The 24,393-nt window shown below is 42.0% G+C and overlaps 4 protein-coding genes across 4 annotated transcripts; 2 read left to right on the top strand and 2 right to left on the bottom strand.

Moving 5' to 3' along the window:
• The first annotated feature begins 52 nt into the window (after positions 1-52).
• Positions 53-1,114, top strand: LOC122565738 (thymidylate kinase). Its single transcript, XM_043722028.1, has 3 exons — positions 53-280; positions 435-594; positions 670-1,114. Exons 1-3 carry the CDS (start codon positions 151-153, stop codon positions 1,025-1,027), a joined length of 648 nt encoding a protein of 215 aa, XP_043577963.1. The 5' UTR covers positions 53-150; the 3' UTR covers positions 1,028-1,114.
• Positions 1,115-1,354: 240 nt separating this feature from the next.
• LOC122565745 (tigger transposable element-derived protein 4-like) lies at positions 1,355-12,239 on the bottom strand. The gene is made up of 4 exons (XM_043722045.1): positions 12,067-12,239; positions 4,610-5,396; positions 3,853-4,456; positions 1,355-3,694 (listed from the first exon to the last, which is right to left on the bottom strand). Exons 2-4 carry the CDS (start codon positions 4,731-4,733, stop codon positions 2,323-2,325), a joined length of 2,100 nt encoding a protein of 699 aa, XP_043577980.1. The 5' UTR covers positions 4,734-5,396; positions 12,067-12,239; the 3' UTR covers positions 1,355-2,322.
• LOC122565993 lies at positions 7,281-23,499 on the top strand. The gene is made up of 7 exons (XM_043722638.1): positions 7,281-7,664; positions 7,765-8,166; positions 8,270-8,527; positions 8,624-8,687; positions 8,773-8,867; positions 9,394-9,597; positions 23,412-23,499. The coding sequence occupies exons 1-6, from the start codon at positions 7,281-7,283 to the stop codon at positions 9,454-9,456; spliced, it is 1,266 nt and encodes a 421-aa protein (XP_043578573.1). The 3' UTR covers positions 9,457-9,597; positions 23,412-23,499.
• On the bottom strand, positions 14,165-16,225 carry LOC122565722. The gene is made up of 2 exons (XM_043721998.1): positions 14,884-16,225; positions 14,165-14,798 (listed from the first exon to the last, which is right to left on the bottom strand). The coding sequence occupies exons 1-2, from the start codon at positions 16,200-16,202 to the stop codon at positions 14,165-14,167; spliced, it is 1,953 nt and encodes a 650-aa protein (XP_043577933.1). The 5' UTR covers positions 16,203-16,225.
• Positions 23,500-24,393: the final 894 nt, after the last annotated feature.

Raw genomic sequence — 24,393 nt, 5'->3', positions numbered from 1 at the left:
GATTTTAAATCGATTCCGTTTCGATAATTGACACGTGTACGTTATGAACTACTGTATACCGCGTGTTACTATTTATCTACGATCCAAAATGTTGGTAAATATTTGTTACTACACATATTAATTAAATAAGAGATTTTACTGAAAGAAATAATGTCAACGGCACGTGGTGCTTTAATAGTATTAGAGGGATGTGACAGAGCGGGAAAATCTACCCAGGCGAAGTTGTTGGTTAATGCGTTGAAACGTCGTAATATTCCGGTCGAACAACGAGCGTTTCCTGGTAATCAGATTTTTTTAACAATTTCGTACAAGTTTAAGCACATACTTATATCAGAGTAATTACTAATAGATTGATTTTCCTTCTCTATTGATTGTACATAACCTTGTCAAATGATAACTAAAATAATCAATATTTGATTACATGTTGCTTTCAGATAGAACAACTGTCACTGGAGAAATAATAAGTAATTATTTGAACAAGAAACTAAATTTTTCACTGGAAACAGCGCATATGTTGTTTTCTGCAAATCGATGGGAATGCAAAGATGAAATTTTGAAATCTTTATATAGCGGTACTACTGTTGTCATAGATAGGTAAGTATCAAACTTTTGTATCGATCTGGAAAGGACAATTTTTAAGTATAACATAAATTATAAATATCGTTGCAGATATGCTGGTTCAGGTGCTGCTTATACAGCAGCTACAACTGGTAGATGTTTAAATTGGTGCAAAGCACCTGACAGAGGACTACCTTCTCCGGATATAGTTATATTCCTCAATATTTCCAGTGAAACTCAGTGTTTACGTAGCAATTGGGGAGGTGAGCGGTATGAAAATAATGAAATTCAATCACGCGTTGCTTCCAGCTATAAGAAAATAATGGACCAAACATGGTATATAATTGATGCGGATGACGATATATCAATGATACATTCTCAAATATTACAGAAAGCATTAGATATTATAGATCAAGTTAAAGATTTACCTGTTGGTAAATTATACGAATCTATAGAATCTGAGAATTGATATTAATAACTTAAATATAGTTGCGAATATAACAAGTTGTATCAGAAATACCTCTCAAGCATAATAACTAGATGTAAAATATGCATATTTTTGTAAGTTTTTTTATTTCTCGTCCTACTTCTTTAATGATAAAAATTAGCAATATTATAGTACAAACCTAGCTCTTTTAAGAAGATGATGAAGAAAATGCGAATGCGTTGTAAATGTTAATATTCGGAGGTGATATATGGTGTATCCATTGAATGAACTTAGCACGATCGTGCTTTCACATATGAAAACTTTTATATCATTTAAAATTGTATAAACAAATATTATTGAAATCATACTTATTTTTGTAGAGTAGGTAATCAAATTTATATGTACAAGTAAATATATACAATGAAATTAATAGTAAATATACATTTACCGAAAGAAATAAGATAGATTTATTTATTTTTGTTATGTAATACATAACAGTTATTTCACGAAAATTGACGATTCGCGGCCTTAGATATAGTATTTTTTTGGTCTCAAAACAGTTAAAGAGATCTATTAAGCGTTTAAATGACAGGCTGGTCGAAAGAGATAAATTATCACTTTGATATGGATAAGAAGTGCATGCCATTTTTTCTTACGCGTATTAATCGTTCTTATAAATAACAGTTTTTAATTATTAATAACAAGTAACACCAGCGAATATGGTATAAACATCCATTTTTGTAGTATATGTTAATTAAAGCATACTGATTCGAATCGATCGAAGGTAGTAGCAGAAATTATAATAGAAGCACAGACGACAAGTATACATTATACTCTATCAGTAACAGACATGCGATTAGTATGAGCTGCCACAGTGATACGGCAATGTATCGTAAATCTCTGAACATCATCTACATATGTCGGATACTTGTGTCAACTTTGATTTTACTATTACTAGACTGCGGATTTCTATGCAAATCCATATTTTTGAAAACATAGTTAAAAAAAGTAGAATCTCGGTAGAAAATTGTTCTCCTATGGAGTATTATAGAAAGCACTATATTCCGGATATTTTATATATTTTGTCGTATTACGCGCATTTTATGCAACTTTAACAGAGTATATCTTTGTTGTGACTTTATCGTTTCAGATTATGAATATTTATATAACCCGATTTAAACTGAAAAACAATATTTCAAAAGAATATTCTTAGAAAGCTTAAGAATATTCTTCGTTATGTATAATTAAATAAAATTCTTTAAAAAAATCGTCCTTCGCCTGGTTTCGATACTTCGTAGAAAAATAATTTCTCCGCTTTGAACATTTTTAGAGAAATTTTAATCCCTCGGAGAAATAAACGGACTTATGTTAAAAATACCTGATTCCACGATATTTTTATTACGCTGAGCAGCGAGAGAATAATCCGTATCCGGAGAACCAAAAACGAAAGAGGTTTCGAACTGTTTAGACCAGTTATGATTCGTTTTCAATTTCTTTTCCCTTGGTTCGCTCGTTTCAGAATCATCCTCGGAATTGTTGGAAAGAGAGTTTCGTCGTTTCTGCTTCGTAAAATTCAAGATTTTCTGACGAACGGAAGGCAAACTGCTCTCGTTGTTTGTGACTACGCTCGAACTTTGACTCTCGCTACGATTTTCCACGAGTAGTTGAGGCGTAACTTGGCCAATCATTTCAGACGTAACGTTGCAATTGTTCGCAGAGGTAGACGGTTGATTAAATTTGTTCAAAATGCTAGATCGTACTGTTCCTTGATTTGTGCACTTAGACTTTGCGTCACCTTGTTCGTTGTTTAAGCGTTTAAACCGCGTCAGATTGTTTATTATCGCGTTATGTTCAGGGTTCCTTATCGTTTCACGATCAGTCATATTGATATTATCGATTAGACTGTTGGTAGAGTTAGATTCGGTGGTTGAAATGGACGATAAAGCGAAAGCTTTGTCTACGATCGGTTGGAGAGACTCCCGTGTCTGGTTCGCTTCCGTTTGAAACGTTCCATCTCCGAACGAAGTCGAACGGATAACATTCGGGTATTTCGATACAAAGGTATTTTTAATATTCCCCTGCCCGGACGCACATCGATTGCCATTCCATTCCTTCGTAGAAAATTGTGTCTCGCTGTAAATTCTATTTTGCGACTTGCAACGCTCGCTGCTCGCTTCGACTAGATTTTCCTTTACCGTGTTATGCGTTATCGTCGCTGTGCTTGCGTTACCGTTGACGCGACTCCTTACCATAAAACAGTCGTATTTTCTACATGTACGGTTCTTTACGTTTAGAGGCGTCGCTCGAAGATTCCGATCGGATTCGTTCGGTAGCTTTGGAACAGTCGCTCCCGAGATACCTTGCGGCATGTTTTTCAACACAGAATCGACGGTATCGTTGTCGGTCTGTTTAACGTTTTTGCGGTTGGAAAGCTCGTAACAACGACATCGACGGTTCTTTTCGTACGTTGCCGGTTCGCTCGAGAGACCGTCGTCGAACGTCACGAATTTTTTGAACGAGATACCGACTTTCAAGCTGTTCCAGCAATCGCAATTGATCCGAAGAAAACAGTCGTCGGTCCTAAAGTGGGTCCTTTGAAAGCTGAATACTATCAATTCCCGCGGTATTGACTCCCATGCTTCGATCAGCGACGCCAGGATGTCGTCAACATTCCATTTCATGGTATATCGCTTTAATCGCTCTGCGTACCTTTAACAACAAACGTTTCACAGTTGTCTGACAACTGACAGGGAAGAAACTTAAGCAACATTCCTATCAAATTCGAAGAAGTTTTTGTCACCAGTGTAGTACGTTTGGAGGACAGTGTCTGAAATTGTCTAAGAACTACTGTCACCTTCGTGACTCACCTTCGTCTAAATACCATTTTAACGTAATGGAAAACGTCCCTCCGTAACGGTCGTAAAAATGCCGGGAGATCTTCGGGAAAGTAAACGAGCTGTACGTTGCTCGCTACGAAATTCTTCAGCGCGCGAGCTCTGCCTCGTTGCAGAAACAGCAAGATCTTTCGATTGGACTCGACCATACGATCGTTCACGTTCGACAGCCAACTTCTGAAGAACTCGTCCCCGATGCAAGAATCGTCGCTGTGATTGTAAACGTGCTCTTTCGCCGTTATCTTGGACGCATACGGTCCGCAGACGAACAGCGGTAGTTTCGTCGTTCCTGAAGAATTACAGCTCATTAAAACCGTCACCCGGTTCCTCGACGAATCGATCGCCCTTGGATCTTTGACTCCGTTGCACGGGATTCCCGAAGGCAGAACGTCCGAGTACATGGTCAACTCGTCCGCGTGAAACAAATCCTTGTGCCTGTACTTGACTATCGTCGATCTCATCAGGTCGATCCAGTCGCGGTAATCGGTGAACATCGGTCCCGGCTGACTTATCAAATCGGTAGAGAAGCCGTACTCTTTCAAAAACGTAGTCAACCACCTGTCCGAGCACTTGAATCCTACACGCGGTAACACCGAGAGAAGCAAAGTTTAACGGGCGGTCGACGCTAGCTGCATTTCCAACTGAAGCTACTCTATCGACCTTCTATGCGTTAAAAAAGAAAAGAAAAAAAAGGATAAAAAATATTATCAGCATTAATATTATTAAGTACCGTTCGAGCCACTTATCCTCGCCAGTTCCAGAGCCTTCTCTCGCAGTAGACGTCTGTCCAACGGACTGTTCATCGCGTACTTCTTACAAGCCCATTCGAACAGTTGCTCCTTTACCGCCTTCATAGTGGTCTTTTCGTTTATCTTGTTCGCGCTGCGTTGGGAAAGTATAAAGTATCGGTAGGAATCGGCGATTTAATACGCTCGAAGGGTAAAGTTATTTCTCGAAGAGCATAGCTGCAGGATTCACTGATGATTTTCGATCGCCGATCGAACGTTGTTTCTCGTTCCTCGATTAGGCGGCTACTCGGCATCAATTTCAGAGGGATGCGTCGATTGGAATTTCAAGGCGCCCGAGCATGCTTCTTAATTGCTATGCTTCGCGTCTCGATCGCAATTTTTCGAATGGAATCTTGTCACGTTGCAAAAACCGATAGGTTTGTCGGGGGAATTCGATACTCGGCAACGAATACCAAAGCGCGGCAACAAGTTGCCGACAGCGTTGATGAAAAAGAAACCAGCCCACTCTCGAAAGCAATTTTCCAGAGAAGTGGGGTAAAAGCAGCTTTTATCTCCGTGGATATGCGCGGTGAGAACCGTGCGTTGACCGTTCCATGAATATCGCTCATCTTGCACGCCGAGTTGGATTGCATTCCTCTAGGGCGTCGTCCTGACCAGACACTTTCCATCGTAAATTTTCATCTAATACGCTGCCTTATATTACCCTCTCTCTCCCTCCCTCTCTCTCTCTCTCTCTTTCTCTCTTCCTTCCTATTGCATTCTCCACCCCTGTAAAAAGCCAAACGCGGCTCTCGTTATTCCGACGCGGAGGCAACGCGATCTGTCCTGCGATCGATTAAAACGAATCGGTTACGTTTAATTGGTCGGTCTTGTCGTTTACTTTAACGACTCGATCGCGCGTTCGGAAGGATTTTAAAAGGAATAATTTATCTCACGAACGATCTCAATTCGTCCGTAAGTGGAAACAGGATCGCGGAAGCAAGATACGATCCATGCGGAGCTGAAGCATCGGTCGCGAGCAAATCCGATTAATGGACGCTCGCGATACCACGATCATTAGCAGCATTTCGATGGGACAGGCTCGCGTACCGACGTTATTCGTATCGGCGGATCTCGATGGGTCGAAAGTCGATGATGGATTTGTCGAAGAGCGTGATAAATTCTATCGGCTGTTGCATTTTTAATGGTCGACGACAAAGGACGACGAAAGGGTAAATAGAGTCGTCAACATTCTTGTATCGAACGATTATTTCCAACCAGATCGGCGGATAACGAACGACACGGAATGGCTGTGAAATAAACAGCTAGTTGTTTACAACGCGTTTGTATACCAGAGATATTGACACAACGGTTGTCATTTAGTTTGCAGCTTGGATTCGATGCGATTAGGTTGACAGTAGAGTGGCATTATCGTCATCCTCGCAGTTTCTAACACTCGTTATTTCACCGACGAAGAATCGATAAAAGGCTCGTGATTTGTAGCACTTCGGCGAAAAAAAGGGATAACAAACGCGACGGGGTTGCCCGATAGGAAGCTAAATCCACTGGAGCGATTTGTTATTCCTCTTCGACCGTTCAATGATTCATAATTTAACGACGACTGGAAGAACGACGGACGTTCTAATGGCCGTAAGTGTACGTCCACTCGCGTTTGTTTGAATTAACGACGTTAATTCCGTTTTATCACGGCCGATTGAAGACCCCGGTTTCGTTGTTATTTACGCGGTTGCTGGGAAACGTTCGACCGCTTACCGCGTCACCAGGGATGATGGTGCCGCGCGACTTCTTTTTAAGTTTGGCCGCATCCTCCTCGAGGAACAGTTAGTTAGTTTTCGTGGCGACGCGACATCGTTCTCCGTTTTTCACCGTGCGACCGATCTTTCTTTTTTCACTCGTCCAGAGCGTCTATATCGCAAATTTCGCGATTCGATCTCGCGTTCGTTCTTCGCGCAATCCAAAGCATCCTCGATTTAAACGGACATCGTCGTCTCTGCGAACGGAGAACGAATCTAATCTTTATTCTCGCGGTTAGATCGAACCGTAGTATTCGTTGGTAAGTATTGTTCAGGATACTGATCGGAAGCGAGGTGTTTTCTTAGTTAATTTATTCGTTCTTTCGTCTTTCGTAAACGATTAATCCGTCGCTGGAGGAACTTTGATTTAACGACCGACGCAGTTTCATTCCGTTTCTCGTAATCGGTCCTTTTCGATATTAAATCTCTTTTGCGAACGATCGCCGATACGCAGCGCGGCGAATAAACTGGAAAAGCATCCCGCGTATCGAACGCGGCTAACAAACAAATTATCGGCGACCGGACGATAAATCAGAGGGGAAATGGTTTTTGTATACGCGATACGAGCTCACTGGATTGTTCGTACTCGCGCGTATCGACACAACGACTAATTGCTGGCCAGACCAAACTCGATTCGTTTCGAGATCGTAATCGACGACCCTTCGCGCACCTCCCGCGATATTTCGTTCGTCGTTCTCGCATCGTAAAATTGCAGGCTGCAGTAAAGTTTGTAAAATATGCGGCTAGGCTTCGACGCGCGTATTTTTTCACAGAATTCCCTTTGACGGAACGCGCGTGGAGATACCCCGCAGCTGGAAATTCCCGTGAGAAACAGCGACCACTCGATAACTCGAGGAAAATGGATTTTTCAAAGTTGATGGAAAAAGAATTGACGCGTTACCCGAGGAAAGAGGTTCCTCCACTGTCGAAGACTCGGGTAAAGCCGTTCGACGTTGAAAGTACGCTGGCGAAAGTGACCGAAGCGAGAAAATGTCACGCGAGAAAGTATCACGGCCCACACTCGTTATTGTACTCGGCCATTTACCCCATAGTTCTCATAATGAAAGTGATGGGTTTGGCGCCGTACGATTTCACGGGCGACCAGCTAGTCCCGTCCAACTGCTATCTCTTATTTTCCTTCATCTTCATGGGTATTTATTCCTACGTTATACGCAACGTGTGCGCGATATTCCTTGCCGTGCAGAGAGAGAAAATGATCCTTAACGTGGTCGAAACTGCCAAGGTAATTGCAACATTTTTTCCAATCGCGCAGTCGATTTTCACACGATCTTGCCGAAAGTAGCTATGTTCGTTAGACGATTAACGATGCACGGTGATGGCAGGTAATGGTGAACTACCTGATCGCTATGTACGATCTCATAGCGGTGATATTCGCGAGGAAAGCGTTCTGCCGCATTTGGAACGCGCAGCAGGATTTCGACGAGAGGCTCAGCCAACTGGGTTACCCGCGCAAGGAGGTAAAAACTCGGATAGCGGCGTGGGTTCTTTTGATCAGTCAGATCGTTATTTGGACGGTGGTTAATCAGAGTGGAATGTTCGCCTTCAACGAGACTTGGCTGTTCAATATGAGTTACATGTGTCTGTACGTCAACAACGCGACATCCGTCTACAAGTTCTTCGGAATGGCGAGCTTTCTCGGTCAACGCTTTCATCAGCTGAACCAGATCGCGAGGGAGAATCTACCCTCGAGAGTCGGATACAAAAGCACCAGCGTCAGCAAAAAGGTGCGGCGTACATATCATAGCTAATTAAAATCGAGCTGCGTTTGTTCGTACGATAGCGCGCAATAGCGAAGCGTAACACCGCGTTAACGTTTACTCGAAAAAGACCATCCAGGAATTGCACAACGATTTGATGCTATCCGGTGAATCCCTGGCCTCCATTTACTCGTGGTCGCTGTTCTTCTGGCTAGGAAATTTGAGCGTACACATCATCAGCAATCTCTACTTTATCATCGATTGGATCGTCGTGACGAACGGCTACAACTTATCTTGGCCTCTGATATTCAACATGAGCTCCTGGCTTTTCGGATATATGGGGCAGCTTTTGTCCCTGCACATCGTCTGCGATTACACGACAACCGAGGTAACGTCGATCGCTCCCCGTTCCATTTCTGTTCACTTCATAAATTAATCGTAACGTTCGGAGCGGAGATTTTAATGGAAGAAACGGAAATTCCAGGCTAACTCCATGGCTGTGACCCTCGTCGAATGGAACGCGAGAATAGTTGACAGATATCCACACAATGCGAGTATTTCAATATAAATCCACCGAATATTACCGAATCCACCGTACACGATTGTTCTTTGATCGTTCGTATCTTTTTTTACAGGATACCGTTCGTACTACGCTGCACTTTCTCAATAGACGGCTTCATTTCTCCGCCGGCGGTCTCTTCGACGTCAAGTTGTCATTGCTCTGCTCGGTAAATATATTTTCTATCTTTTCTGCGGAAAAGTAGACTTTAATTACGAACGTACTTCTCCCTTCTTCCTTACGCATCAACCAACCCAAAGAAAAACCCGTCTTTATCTCGTCGCTCGTCCCAATCTCGTTACGTTACTTTCTATCCCACCAAAGCGAGAGATTAATTGGATTTCGCTTAATAACCACGATCTCCAAATGTTACTACCATCTACCACAAATGTTACGTACCATCGTAAATTGCATCGCGAAAAAGCATCCGACAGGTTACCGTAACTCGCTCCTCGATATCCCGGTTCCGTGGCAAAGCTGAACCGAACCGAGTTCGTAATAACAGTTGCACGCGCCAAGTTTGTCCAATTTCCAGCAGACGCTTCGAGCAAAATCGTTCATCGCGATTCCTCGTTTCGGTTCGTTCGAACACGGCTCGGCGCTCGATTGCTATTTTCATACAAACGAGACGCTCGACGAACGATCGACCACCCGTTTAAAGCTGCCGTTCGAAAAAATGTCGCTATTGTTTGCAGATCGTCGGAGTGATGTCGACGTATCTGATAATCCTTTTGGAGTTTCCTTCCACTTCATCTTGAGCAACGACACGGAAGAAAGAAGCAAGCAACGTTCCAAAAAATTCGATAAGATCGTTCGTCTTTCCATCGCCATTTTTCATCAGTTTTCTGGCGCATTCGCGTCCGCTCGGTCGTATATTCGTGAAAACTATTTTCACGCCGGTAAGTAGTACGTTCAGGCTTTTCACGTACCACCAGATCTATAAGTATGCCCGTGCATTTGCATCGGAATTGTATCCGGATTTGCGCAAATGGAATCGAATTTGATATTTTTCCGCAATTTACGTCCTCGTTCGATAGAAATTCTCCGATCGCAGCGACCAGGTGCAACGTTTCCCTCTCTGTTCCGCTTTTGCGGATAAATAAAGGTTATCGCGGCGAGACGTAACATCCTCGGCGTTATACGTTAGAACGATCGTACGATCGTTCAATGCAGATGTCAGTTTAAACGAATTTAGAAGCAAATTTTACGATGTTGTTCGAAGAAGATGCATTGCGATGAGATATAAGACACGGAAGGCGAAATCATCGGGCCTCGTGTGACGAAGCCGATATTTTCGATGAAGCGAGATCTGTCTGCGAGCCCATTGCTCGCGTTAACTCTGCTGCGATCCTCGAACCATTTCTGTTTCGATCAAGAGGCGAATCTTTGATATTTCCGAGACGACACCTGCAGCTCGCGTGCAGCGGGCTCGAAAGATTGTAAGGGAGTTGCAATCAGATATTGGATTTCTCTCGACAGAAAAATGCCACAAAAAGATAAATAGAATTTTTCTGACGACAGACACGGATGAAAAAGGATCGACCTTTTTTCCACAACTAGCGACAAAGGAAAAATAAAACGATCATTGACATCGGACATCGGTGAGCGCAGGCACGTTGCAGCAATTTTCCAGGCCATCACCCTGGAAAATTGCTTCTTTCCCCGTTCTATCGTTTTCCTTTTTTCCCCCTGGTGTACGCACCGACGCTGCGTGCCAATTTCACCTTGCACCGGTGTAACTTTATCAGTCGATTAAATTATTAAGACCTCAACGCACGACGAATCCTTTCGCACCTTTCCGCTACTCCCTCGGCTCTCACGATCAGCGACGCTCCTTTCGTTCCGTACTCGGCGAAACCATTACCGATTCCTTTTCGTAATTCGATCAAGCGGTAAAAGCAAATTCAAAAAGACACGACCTCCGATCTTTTCTTCCTCGTCCGCTTCGCGATGATCTTTCTATTCGTTACGTTCGCTTCTCGGTGCATTCCCCTCGAAACTGTACGAGCTACGACAAGAAACGTACAGTCGTAGTAGAACGACGACGACGACGATTAGGAGAAACCATGGACAAAGCGAATAGCAAAGGGAGCGGCAAGGGAGTTTAACGGTTCTGTACAGACCGAAACATGGTTGTAGCGAGTTCAATCTGGGATTTTAGTTGTATGTGGCTGCGTCGTCGTTGGGACAGGTCTGCCTCGGCCGAGACAAAGGATAAGCTTCCTAAGGATCGAGACAATTTCGTAGGTGTGTGTGTTTGCTAGCTGGATAGCGTTTCATAAATCTTAATCTTCCGAGGATTTGGGAGCCGGGGCTGTTGCCTCGGTCGGCTATTTTCTTGCCTGCCGACCAGATAAACGAAACGTTATCCGAAAAGCCGAGCTAACTAACTCGTTACGTTCGATTAACGTTCCATACCGACTGTAAATTGATAGGAATTAATACGATCAGCCCGAGAAGCGGTGGCAAACGGTTCGATAAATTACAAAGTGATACAGTGATGGCGGACGGCCGCTTTAATCAACTGCCGTGAATCGATACGACCAAACGCTAGTCGAATTATGCAAGCTTTTCGCTGATACGAACAGGAGATTCGATAAGAGTAAATTGTCGATCAGTATCTGCTCGTGTATCTTCGTTTGCCTCGAAACCATTCACGTGAACGCCCTCTGAAACGTCGTTCCCTAATTAATTGGTATCAATTTGTGGTGATCCGGTGCATCGTAAACAGGTCCGATTCGTCTAACTTTATTGGCTACCGAAAGCGGATGCAATTTATACCAATATCCACGTTCTGCTTAAACGGCCACGGACACCAATTACAATCCGCTGATTAATAGCTTTGTTCAAATACAACTTTTAATTCGTTCAACCACTTTATTTTCCCTCTCTCCTTTCTCCGTTTCTCAAGAACCAAAGAATAAACGAGTCGAATAAAATCCGAATAATGCGAATATTTGGAAATTTTGTCGGGAACAACCGCGAACAAGGGGGACGTTTTCAAGCGTTCTTTCGCGAATGTTTTTCATTCGAGGTAATGAGTTACCAGCGCCACTGTTTTCCTGGAAATTTCATGTCGGAACCGAAAAATGCTTGGCCGCACGATACGAGCGATTTACGACCGTACTACGTACACCGTGTGTTATTCCAATATCAAGATGTATATGCTTGCGACGCAAACTATGCGTGTACGCGTCTCTGTCGTTATCGGAACTTGTAACTGTTGTAACTTGCGCGTTAATCGTGACAAAGTTGTAACGTTATCGCTGATCGACGTCGATCAAATTGTTCGCGCCCTTGAACAAATTTATTCTCCCTTATTCTTTCGCTTCGATCGAAATTCGAAAAATGGCGCACGTCGTACGTACCATACTCGTTGAAACATTTCGAAATCTCACGATATTTCGTGATGCTGTTGGTAAAAATTTGCCGGCCTTGACACGTACACCGATCACCAACAATTTCCAGGTACGTTGGCCAACGTAGTTTCAGCGGTGGCGGTAATGGCTGACCGTCACGACCCGCGCTTAGCGTCGTTCGGTATCTACGTCGCAACTGTGTCCGGCGCATACGAGCATTCTGCGTCACTGTATCATTTTATCTACCGCGAGCTGAATTTTACCGTTATGGCCCCACGAGATCCGAGACGTTTTCATAACATCATCGCGATCTCTCTTCATAGTCGTTTCACCGCTGTGAAATGACAAGCGCAAGGGCGAACATTGATCGCACTACGTAACCGGGCTTATCGACGATGCTACTTGATCGTTCTCCGCCTCGTTGACCTGGTGACGTGAACGAGAATCTCGCCAACGACGCCGATAACACTGACAGAACGATACGACTGAAAAGGTTGCCGATTACAGAGTCGATTTAAAACTTAATTCTATCGTTATCCTATCGACGTACGTGCGCGTATGTATAGCATTTTTTGGCACGCTCGAGTCATCGACCACGTCGATTTTCGAACAAATTTTAATTTTATAAACGATAACGATTCGATCGGAAAAGATTCGCGCGAACAGCGGCTAAATCGGTTTTACCGCTATCCTTCGTTTTGATTCTGATAAACTTAAGCGACTTGATCGAAACAAGGAGAGGAATTACGCGAGTGAAATTACGGCCCTCCTTCCTTTTTTTTCACGGAGATCCGATTAGTCCGTGACCAGATTATTCGAGGAGCTGCGCTTCTTCATATCCTAGCGCGTTAGATGGAAATCTTGCTTTCCATTAAAGTAAGCTCCCTTATAGTAGCGGATATATAAGGACGACTGGAGATTTGCATCGAGAATTTTTATTAAAAAGACAAGATATTAAAAGACGTAAAAGACCTAAAAGTATAATTACGTATAAACGTAAATCGTACGATAAATAAAAGTGTACAATTCATAGAAGTAATTGCATCTACGTAAGCTTAACTAACTGTCACTTATAATTCGACGCATGCCACAATTACGTGATATTGGTAAATCTCGAGATCATAAAGTATATGTAGCGTTATGTTCCAGTACACTGTAAGATATTTCTTTACAGAAATACCACGACGGTAGAATTTGTTCTTTTTTTTTTTTTTTGCTCTTCGTGCATTTTTTTTTACATTCTCGTTTCGCGTTTCCAAGTGGCAACGAAAGGAAACGAAAGAGAACGAATTTTAAGAAACAGCTTTAAAATCGAAAATCTATTCTATCGCACGCACGATAAAAGTCTTTGCAAGAAAGTTTCCGTTAGAAACGATAAGTAAGACTTAACGTTTTGTATGATATATTTCTGTCGGGCTAGTTTCCGTTTCTTTCACCACGTTCCAGAGCTTCGAACTAAAAACTCAAAATGTTTCGCGTTTCGTACCTTACGAAAAGGACAAGCTTTTAAACCGTTAAAATACGTGCAAATATAAAAATAGATGGTTCTCGCGATTTAATTGAAATACAAAGTACGCTCGCTTAAAAGAAAGATCTCGTAAAATATTTGTTCCCAAATATACGGGATTATCACACGACAGAATTACATATGTACATGGTTTATAACGTACGATCGTTAAAAAGAACTTGCGTACAATCCTAAAACCACGTTTACGTAAATCTACAAGCATTTAAAAACCGTCCATCCGACCCGAGCTTCCAAAACGTTCGCTGCAACATACTTACAACATCGAAAAGTACTGAAAACGATCGTGAAATACGCAATAATCATAATTATTTGTACTACAAAAAAATTTGTACCGTCGATATCGTTACATGTCATTCCCGATCATATATCGAGCGGCAATTAGATCTAAAAATAAGCCGTGACAAAGCTGCCCAACTAATAAACTAATAAATTAAAGTGATTTCATGATACCTATACCAATTATATAATAATATAATATACCAATTTCGTCTTAAAACAGACGAATCTCAACCGCTTGCGTACAATTATCGTCAAATTAAATTAAATGTCGGTTCAACGATGACAATTGCAACTGGGTGTTCAGGTAGATTCTAGTTTTGTGATGGCATAGTGAGATTCCAAGTCGCATTGAGCCAGAGAGCGGGTGTTGAGATCGGTTTTAGCTTCTACGTGAATGCCCTTTCTCTTCAACGACAGAACGTCATCGTAAATGCTGGACGTAGGTCTCTCGATACTTTGTGACTTGGGAATGTCGTAAATTGGCTCCTCTTTCATGTTTAGCTTCGATTTCGACTTCCGCATCCATAGTATTTCGTTCTCGAACTTGGATAAGAATATTCTGGGGACGTCGTAGTGGTTGGTCACGGACGAAGAGCTGCTATAGACATTCGACGAGGGAAGGTCGTTGCAGCTTCTTCGAAACTCCACTTCGTACAGGTCGTTCTTAATGATCATCAATGACAAATCACTGTTATTGTAATACACGTGAGAGCTGTTAAATTCCGCCAAGTTGTCTATCTTAGTCGAGGTAACGAACGGATTTTTCGGCATCTTCGATACGTATGGATGGTTCGGTGGCCTGGGTACAAGTTCGTCGACTAAAGGCGATGGGAATCGAATCGTCTGGGAAAGAGGAGGATAGCATGAGCCAAGATCCAGCTTCACTTCCTCGCGTGGCACCTCCGTTAGAAGCAGCTGCTTTCCCTTCAGGTTCCTGTGATATGGAACTAACGTATTACTTTGTTACTTAACGAGTAGTAATGCTTATTTATAAAATTATAAAAATATCGAGTACCTACTCCGCAGAACGATACGTATCGCAAAAAGCTTCGCTCTGCTTTTCTTCGGTCGATTTGTTCTTCGATTTGAAAGTTTTCAGATCGCTTCTTCTATTAGATTCGAAATAGCTGCTTTCTTGGTGACGTAGCGCGTCCGCGATGGAAATCAGAGAAGTTAGAGACATAGAGGAGCAAGATCTCTCGTCGTATCCAGAATCTTGGAATTCTTGCGGTTCCTCTTTCAGGTTTCTTTCCGACGAGAACTTTCTGGCGTACTTTCCTCTGGTCAACAAAGAGAGCAACTTCTTGAGCGATCTCTTCCGCGGCAGCCTCTTTCCGTTGGTAGGTATCCAATCGATGAAAGTGTTCTCGACGTCGATCGGTTTCTTCAGAAATGCCCCGAGTACCTTTGGAGATTTATCGACATGTGAAATTTCTGCCGACATCGAATTATCGCTCTTCGGGGAATCGTCGATCAAGGTACTCGTTGTTGGAAGAGAATCCTCGGCTGTAGAAATAGTTTCCGCCGATGAAGTCATGTAGGGATCGACGCTACCCATCGTCTTCGTCTTGTCGGGAGAGAACCTTCTCACCGAGTCGGAAAGGTCGATCTTTCGCATCAGCTCTGCTCTTGTGAAGCAATTAGAGGGACTCGAGGAATCGGAATTGGAACGCAAGAAAGTCGAGCAGATCTCCAGACCAGAAGCTTTGCGACCGAAAGCAGACAGGATCATCTTTGATTTGCCCAAGCACTTTGAATTTTCTAACTCTTTCAGTCTTCTCCGAATATGTCTGTTACTGTCCGACGACGTATTAAGAATTCTCTCCTCAGATGACAAGTCACTTCCGTCAAATTCGTTATCGTTCCTACTATTTGGCTTCGAATGCGAGAAATCGTTTTTGAATGGATTGCGGAAGATCCTGGAACTTCTTTTCCACGATTTCAGCATAGGAGCATCGTTCGACTTATTTCTTTCCGGACATTTTGAAATCTCCTGCGCGGCCTTCAAATCGTTATAAATCTTGCATTCCATTTCTAAAGATTCGACAGTCTTCTTGACGAAGTTCTTCTGCTTGTATTCGTCGGCTGCTCTCTCCTTTTTCGAAGGCGAGAGATAACCCTTCTCGAAATTGCAAACAACGTTCGCCAAATTCGACATTTCTTGAGGTCTCTGCGTCAATTGAAAAATTTCCCGTGAAGTATTAGCCTCGTGGCTGTTGCACGGTTCGCTTTTGCGTGCAGTTCTCATCATATTTCTAGTTCTCGCAGTACCGATTATAACTTCGTGGTTCCTCCCTGAATAATAATCCTTCAGCCAGTTAATCCAATCTTCCTTCATAAGCTCTAAATTCTCTATCTCGTCCTTTCGTTCTTCCTTCTCGTCCTTTCGTTCTTCCTTCTCGTCCTTTCGTTCTTCCTTCTCGTCCTTTCGTTCTTCCTTCTCGTCCTTTCGTTCTTCCTTCTCGTCCTTTCGTTCTTCCTTCTCGTCCTTTCGTTCTTCCTTCTCGTCCTCTTGCCACGCCTCAAACTATAACAGAAAAAAAAAGAAAGAAAGGTAAATTTGCAAATGCGTTAATACAATTTCTTGCTCGTTATTAAGTATTCCGTTATTGGCAAAGTTTTCACAGATAATAGAAAGGATGCGTCGAACAACCAACCTCCCCGTTGCTTTTCACTACCGCGTTATTCATCCTCATCGTACTTGTTTCGGCAATCCTGACTATTGTAAGTTTCACCGAGTCTATGCTCTACACTGTGTCGCGTGGAATTGCCACGATTAAATCGAATTAAATTCGCGTTAAGAATTCCGATTAGTGTCCAGATCGGTCACGCGGTTCACGCAACTGCACATTAAATTATACTTTCAACGTAAACTCGACGTCGAGAGCTTGAATTTTGACTATTAAATGAAGGTCCAGCGAGTAACACAGTCTATTTATAACGTCGTAAACATCGGGGGGAGGTAAGAATCGGTACTGTTTACCTGGCGACTTATCCTGGTAGAACGGAGCGGTCAAGTTGGGTTTATAATTAATTTCGAAACTTTCTGCCAACGTTCCGTCGATTAATTTCTATGTAATTCATAATATTTATATTTGGATAGATTAATTAGCTTTCGCCGCTTAATTCTTTTATCCTAAAACGATTGAAAATATACCCCTAAGCGGTATAAAATCGATACTCGGTAGCAATGCTAGTTTGCAAAAAAATATTCCGACCTCACTTTTTCCTTCTTCCACTTTTTCCACTTCATTTTTACACTGCGCCATAGAGCTCGTTTGGTAATTGAATCGAGACACGCGGTGGAAGTCACAGAGAAAAAGCGTGTGGACGTGCAACCAACATCGATGATTAATTGCTCGTCGTTCTTGAAAATTCCTACCTACGCCGATTCAAAAAATAAAGGAACGCGAAAATAAGTGGAAATAGAGATAACGCGAACTAAATGTTCCTCGTCGTACGAATCGCGATATATTCGATGTATAACGAAAAGATAATTGGATATAATGAAGATTACACCGATTAAGAAAATCAACACGAACATCGTGTAATTTTGTTAAATTTTTTTTTTTTATTTAATAATTTACATTCACAATTTGTCCAATTTGGACATTTGGTGAAATTTTTTAACTGTCTGATTATCGCGTGGGTGGCTACCCCCATCTTCGTGTTTGTTAGGTTATATACTTTGTGAGATCTGCCTTTTCAGTCTTCTTTCCATGCTTGTTGTGTTGATCGTTTCCGCAGCCAGTCGGTTCGGGTGTGTTGCTATTATTTTGTTAAATTAATTAAATTGTTGTTTGTACGGCCGAGGATCGGGCGTATTGTTCGCCGTACTGTTTCTCCTCTGTGTGTACAATTCCCATTGTTCTCGCGATATAGATTTTCCGTTTATTAAAACAGGATCATGCAAATTTATCGGGCGATTGGCGGATGCAAATTTCGGTATCGACAGGACATGACTCGACCGTCCCCATTTCTGAGGTCCAGCCTGCTTATTCGACCCCTTTAACGACCATACCTGCCAGAAATAAGCTTCCTTGCAGGAACGACGAGAAACAAAACAATATTCTGGGATCTTCCAACGGGACAATATATCGTCCTCGCTAGGAAATACCGGTACAACTACCAGCCACCGTAATCGATCGGCATTCGACAGAACGGTTTTACCTGTGCGCGTATCGATACCGAATACCCATCAGGGATTAAAATGAATCGAGGAGAATTTCAAACGAGGGAATTCCGTAGAAAAAGCTGGCTCGTTTGTTCGTTCGGTATTAAATATTACGCTCGGCAGAGACACCGATTGATACGAGGAAATCCGGGAAACTGTGCGAAGGAAGGTGAAACAATCGCAATTAGAACCAATTTCTCTCGTCGTCTTTCGAATACTTGAAAACCACCCACGCGTCGCATCCTCGTAGACGAACGATTACCATTCTGCAGACTAATCGAATCCTGGGATATTAATCGCGTTGCAGAAAACGACGCCCGGTTAGTGGCGCGAGTAAACGTAAAACACGCCGTAGCCGCAAAATAGGCAGAGCGTTTCAGAAATTTCACGAACGCGTATTAAATCGAATAACGCGAATAATACGTTGACCTTAACTATTTAATTAGTCGCGTACAGTAAAATTTATAATTACCACTCGATTGGATCAGATACGATAAAATAATATTTGAAATGTTGAAAATATCCGCCGTATTTTTGCCACGATACGCGGCTTTTAAGTCGTGAAAGATTACTTTACGAGTTTTGCGCAGATACCTATCAGAGAAAAACTCGATAATTCGACGAATAAGGTTTTCTCCGCTTTCCTTTTGCACGAAAGAAATTAAAATATCGATGGTTGTATCGCTTAATAGGTATTGCGTTGCGATATAAAAATCTGTCCTGTCGCTGCAGAGAGAAATTGTTACGTACGGGCGAGCCTGAACGAAGAAATGGAATTTAGCAGTGGATTAATAAATATCAATGGAGGAGAAAAGGATGACCGATAGGATCGTGGGCCACGACGAAGATTACGATATTTCTGTATTCAGCTGGCTCGCGGCAAATCAGGATATCGATACAATTTGCTTGTATCTACCGGTCTTTCCTCACGTCGATTCTCATACAATTCGTATTTAATATCACGTTGCGCTAATTGCCCATGGAAATTAAATACGCGAGACAAACGGATACGCGGCTAGGGAAAGAGGGAAATTGGATTTCTCGTAAACTCGTGCAACGATTAGTGCAAGCTTTTCCAATTTTCTCGTTTCTTTGTACGATCGACAATTAGAGAAAGTTACTGTAGTTGCGACGTTACAATTTTCCCGTAGTCGGTGTAATTCTCGGCGAGAAGCCTCCGATCGGATCCAATCTTCTCGATGAAACGTGAATTAACGCGACATAATTCTTTCCGTATTAACGAGACGGCTACAAGAAATTTACAAGGCGAAGAAAAAAGTCAAGTTGATAGAGCGTTTGAAATATTCGCCAAGTGTACACGTTGGACGAAATAAAGCGTTACAAGTTCTTAGGAACTACCGTAAATACGCGTTTCTTATGAATTTTAGTTTTTTATTTATTTATTATTTATTATTAATTTACCATCAATTCTCGCATTGAGAATTTTCAGTAATTTTCTCTGGCGTGGCGCAGTAACATGGTTAATTATTTGTAATAAGTTAATACTTATTATAGATAAGTATTATAAATAGGTAATTATTACTTAATATAAATATCTGATTAAATCTTATGCTTAGGTCTAACGGGTAGTATTCTTTTAGTCTGCGGATCTGGTCCGACGTGTTAAGTAATTTAGTTATTAGGGGGTTCCGATGTTTGTTGACTCTTTTGCTATATCTGTTGCTATATTTAGTTATTTCTTCTTTGACTGTGGGTGTATTGAGGTCGCGATGTATTACTTCGTTGGTGATACCATACCAGGGTGCATTTATTAGGGATCTTAGCGTTTTCGATTGAAAGAGTTGAAATATTTCCATGTTGGAAATTACTTGCTGTTCCCCATAGTTGGATTCCGTAGGTCCAGGCAAATGCCACTTAGTTTCCGTAGGTTTTTCACTTGTTTCTAAATCTAACGAACAACAAATTTCTATTCCTTACGCCTTACATACACAGTACGAACACTAAGATAGTAATTATCATGGGGATTTCGTACCGTTTACCTGCATTAGTCAGGTAAAACAGAAGGTAGGATGCGCACCACCAATTTATATTTATTTCCGAGTATGCTGTTTGGATTTATGGTATTCGTTATTTGTCACATCACCGCCGTCTTTGTATTGGAATTAGGTAGAAATACCTGACATAGTGTATAGAAACTACCCAACTTTTGTGATCCATTTGTTATAACCCAACATCCATGCAATTCCGGTAAATGTAATAGTAAATTTTTAGTCTGAACGTGTATTCGTTTTACGAATAAAATTTACTAACAATAATAAATTCAACAACGATGAGAAATTCAAGAATGAAAGAAGGTTGGACACGCTATCGTTAAAAGGCAACTCGATACGAAGAAGCACCTCTGTGAAATTATTACTCGCATCTTGCAACGAAAAAACAAATGCTGATCGCGTAGTCCTTAGCCGACTCGATAGCCGCTTATATCCTCATTTCCGAACACGGGAAAAGGATTTTCTCTCCAATTTCGCTTCGGCTCGTCCCATCTGTTTATGTCAGAAATTTAGCTGTAAAGAAATCCGATTGAAATGACGTAATTAGAATACGACAGGTTCAGCTCGCGATTATTCGTGCCGATCAAAGCCAGTTACACGACGATCAGTATCAGAAACTGTGTTACGGACTGGCCTACCGCTTAACTCTTTATCCTTTTTCGAATTTGTCGAATCTGCTTCGAGCCGCGTTACGTACAACGTTCTTCGATTTTACGGACAACCTAACTTATCGATGATTTCATTCACGCAGGATCGAATCACGCCATCGGCTACAGTTTTCCCAGATCGCCCGGAGAACGACGAGAAACGCAACGAGTCTTGACAAGGATAAAGCTTCCGTCGAGGAAAGTTAACGAGACAATGTACGATTCTGATCCTGCTAAACCATCTCCTGTAAAATTAACGCGATTGATAACGAAGCCTACGCGTATAGACTTGTTTCTAAATAATCTGAAACATTTTATTCCATTTTTCATTGCCAATTCAAGTGCGCTAACCTTTCGAACGAATAAATAAATCAATAAATAAATATTCTGCTTATGTTTTAGGATTTCTCTTTTGGATTTAGATTTTCCTCTAGAGTTATTCCTTCCTGTTCAGCAAAATATTTGCAATAACGAGTCGGGATTAGACACTCTCTACGCGTTTTGCGCTATAATCCGGATTTATATGACGAATATATTAACAGCGATAGATACCGTTTAGTCCACGTATACGCACAGTACACGGTCAAATCTTTTTACTGAGCTGTTTGCACGAACACTCGGTCGCTTAGAGTTTCAGAAATACCAAAAAGAACCGTACGTAGCAAGTAGCGCTGCTGCAAACAGCTATCAACGATCCTCGTTTTTAATTACGGTAGTAGATACGAATTTTGCGACAGACCAGAATTAATTACACTGGGACAGTTTTAAAAAGCACAATGCAGCACAATAAAAATATACGATGCCATTGACCTGCAAATCGGCTGAACGTGAAAATCTACCTCTCTTACTATAATATCTACCTAGTCGAGGTTCCATTGTTGAGAAATAGGTGGCTCGTTCGCACCTTTTGCCTGCTTATCCTAATCACGCCAGGCTTTTGTATCACGCTTCCTGTTTCGCATCACCGACGAAAGAATTCAGCCGACTAACGAACGCTTGTCGGTGCTTAAAAGAAAACTCGCGATAAATTCGAGCAAAAATCATCGTCCAAATACATTTGATCGACGCGAATGCATTTCATAAAAGAAAAATGGGATTTCAGAGGTGACTCATTGACAAAGTGACGAATTCACCATCGTGCTGACCTTTGACCTAGTTCTTTGTCCGAGGAAACGTTTGCGTGGGTGGAATACAATGGAGATGAAGCAGCCCCGGGTAAAGAAAATCAGTCGTTTTGGCGCCAAACGCATCGATTTTCAAGAAATCCCAGCAACTTTTCATGCATCAACCATGAAGCCATATCAGACCTCTGGTCCTGATGATCTTTTCGCTTGATCGAATGCTGATCAAATCGTTTCTCAAATACACGACGCTTCCGATTTCCCAACAGTTCGTTTTTCCCTCCACGAGACACTTTATTTTATTTCTATTATTTATTTATTTAATTTATTCGCAATACGTTAACCACGATCGGTCTTTTTCGATTCATGCATGAATCTCTTTGTCGCATACCGTAGCTATCAGGAGTTTCAATAATTCAAAGATAGTTAATACCGTTGTAAATTATTTATCGCTTATCAAGCAAATGATGCAAATTTCACCGCACGCACGTCTAAACTCTGACGTACTATTTCACGCTGCAGTAAAATTACGGATTAATTGTCTGTACGTGCATGCGGCTAAAGTATTTATTAAAGTAAATCCACCAAATCGATTCGAATAATTTTCTTCTTAAAATACGGAACCAGCGATATTAAATATAATACGTTATTCGTTACTTTAAACATTAATATTTAATGATATTTAAATATCGCGAATAAATACGTGACCGGAGCGGAGATATTAAAAAGCTGTCATTGTGCGAAGCATTTTAAACCGTGTTTGGCGAATTGACCTTAGCTGCCCCTTCGTCCGTTACCTGCCCTTTAAGTGAGCCGTTCGCTCTAACGATTCAATAAAAATTTATTACACTCGCATTCGTGCATCGCTGATCCAGGGCCAGTTCCGCGAGTATTTTATTTCCGAGTACAATCGTCGTCTACGCTGGTCGCATCTGTTCATCGTGTTCCGTTGGATAAGATGGACAACATTGTCGAAAAAGAACCATTCGAGAGGGATTTACTTTTCAAAGAAAAGTCGCGTACTCTTGTTCGTCGCTATCCGATTTTCAGAAGTCGATAGATCTCGAGTTTGAAGATTCTTTCTTCGATGTGAGAAAGTCCACGGTTTTTTATCCACGAAGATTATGGATAAAAGGCTAGGCACGAGGTCGGCGATTGGCTGCCGCTTCTTGGACGAGGAAAAAACGAAGAAGACAAAGCGTCGTTGTCGAGAGACGACGGAGTATACGTTGGAACGTAAGAAAAGATCGTTCAACAGGAAGCCGCTGAATGATCATGCAAAGAGGAGCCTGCAACTTTTCTTGCTGATATTCGGGGTTATCCTTCCTTCTCGAACTCGTTTTCATCTTTGGTCAATCAAACAGTGTGTTCGATGCCCACCCGCGCAAATTACGAAGCCCGATTTATACGAGAGATCGCCGCGACTTTCGCTAAACGCGAAAAACGGTAGGGTCGTTGTTCGCAGGAAAGCGGTTTCGGTCGGCGGCGCGACTTGCGAGGCTTTCTCCAGGGAAATTTCAAAGAGCTAGGGAGTCTCAAGGCAACTGACCAACGATAAATTATCTTTGTTCATTCGACCGCTCTATCTTGCAGATCCAACGCGAACGACCGAGTGGTCCAGAGTTTGTTCGTTCTTTCGACCGTCTCACGCACCTCTCGAAGAACGTGAAACACAGCAAGAAATCGACAAAGTTTCCTCGAGAAGCATCCATTACGCGGAGGAATTAAAATTCACGAGGCGCCAGCTGCATTCTCAGTTATATAACACCATCAGACGATCGTGGAATAATCTAGCAGAAAAGCCAGATTACGAATATCGAAATCGACCGACGAATCGATCCACGATGATTCTTTCCTCCAGTAGTTCCAGCGATTCCGACTACCACAGTTTGTGATACTCCAGTGTCTCGTGGAACGAGTCAGCGGAAAGAAGCAACGCTAAAAACACGAAAGTACAACAGCTTCCTTTTGCGTAATTCCGTTACGAACAGCAGAGTAACGAGAGTAGATTTTTCGATAGATTTAATAGTTCTTACGTTACCACGGCGTATGTTTAATCAGGATATACTTGAGAGATTAGGTTGGTTAAAAAGTTTATCGCCAAATTGCGCGTTAGACTTGGTGCACGCTGTCTAGATTAAGAGACGTTCGAATAATTTGGCGAAACGAAATCTGTTCGACGATCTCTGGCGAATGTAATGCAGGTATTTGAAAAGGAAGATGGAGAGAGTGGAGTATTTATGGACTTTACCTCGATACTGGTCCCGTTGAATCAATATTTAACGTCTTCCGCAGGATCTTAACGCGTGGCCGATGACGAATCAATTTTTCGAAATCTTATATTTAGGAGACGCGAGAAATTGTTATTTCATGGCCGCCGAGCGTTGCTGCTGGTAAAAGAAGGTTTAATCGATAGAAGAGGGCTGACCGAGTCGTTGGAAGATATATCTCTGATTAAAATCTAATTGATCTTTTACCCGACACCCACGCTTCGATGATACCCGTATCATTTCGTTCGTATGCATTGATTCACGAGGATGTGTGCGATATTTTGCGTGATTAAACAGACATTAAA

The sequence above is a fragment of the Bombus pyrosoma genome, linkage group LG3, assembly GCF_014825855.1.
Source record: "Bombus pyrosoma isolate SC7728 linkage group LG3, ASM1482585v1, whole genome shotgun sequence".
Lineage (NCBI taxonomy): Eukaryota > Metazoa > Arthropoda > Insecta > Hymenoptera > Apidae > Bombus > Bombus pyrosoma.
The sequence above is the reverse complement of the archived record's forward strand: the minus strand, read 5'-3'. Positions and strand labels throughout refer to the sequence as shown.

Bases quoted from the DNA above. Each gene is read 5' to 3' on its own strand.
- LOC122565993 (XM_043722638.1), top strand. From the start codon at position 7,281: ATGGATTTTTCAAAGTTGATGGAAAAAGAATTGACGCGTTACCCGAGG. The intron at 8,688-8,772 runs ATGCGAGTATTT...ATCTTTTTTTAC, and splicing joins AGTTGACAGATATCCACACA to AGGATACCGTTCGTACTACG. The intron at 8,868-9,393 runs GTAAATATATTT...TATTGTTTGCAG, and splicing joins AGTTGTCATTGCTCTGCTCG to ATCGTCGGAGTGATGTCGAC.
- LOC122565722 (XM_043721998.1), bottom strand. From the start codon at position 16,202: ATGAAGGAAGATTGGATTAACTGGCTGAAGGATTATTATTCAGGGAGG. The intron at 14,799-14,883 runs GTAGGTACTCGA...TCCATATCACAG, and splicing joins GATACGTATCGTTCTGCGGA to GAACCTGAAGGGAAAGCAGC.
- LOC122565745 (XM_043722045.1), bottom strand. From the start codon at position 4,733: ATGAAGGCGGTAAAGGAGCAACTGTTCGAATGGGCTTGTAAGAAGTAC. The intron at 4,457-4,609 runs GTACTTAATAAT...TACCGCGTGTAG, and splicing joins GAGGATAAGTGGCTCGAACG to GATTCAAGTGCTCGGACAGG. The intron at 3,695-3,852 runs GTGAGTCACGAA...TTGTTGTTAAAG, and splicing joins AAAATGGTATTTAGACGAAG to GTACGCAGAGCGATTAAAGC.
- LOC122565738 (XM_043722028.1), top strand. From the start codon at position 151: ATGTCAACGGCACGTGGTGCTTTAATAGTATTAGAGGGATGTGACAGA. The intron at 281-434 runs GTAATCAGATTT...TGTTGCTTTCAG, and splicing joins CGAACAACGAGCGTTTCCTG to ATAGAACAACTGTCACTGGA. The intron at 595-669 runs GTAAGTATCAAA...ATATCGTTGCAG, and splicing joins ACTACTGTTGTCATAGATAG to ATATGCTGGTTCAGGTGCTG.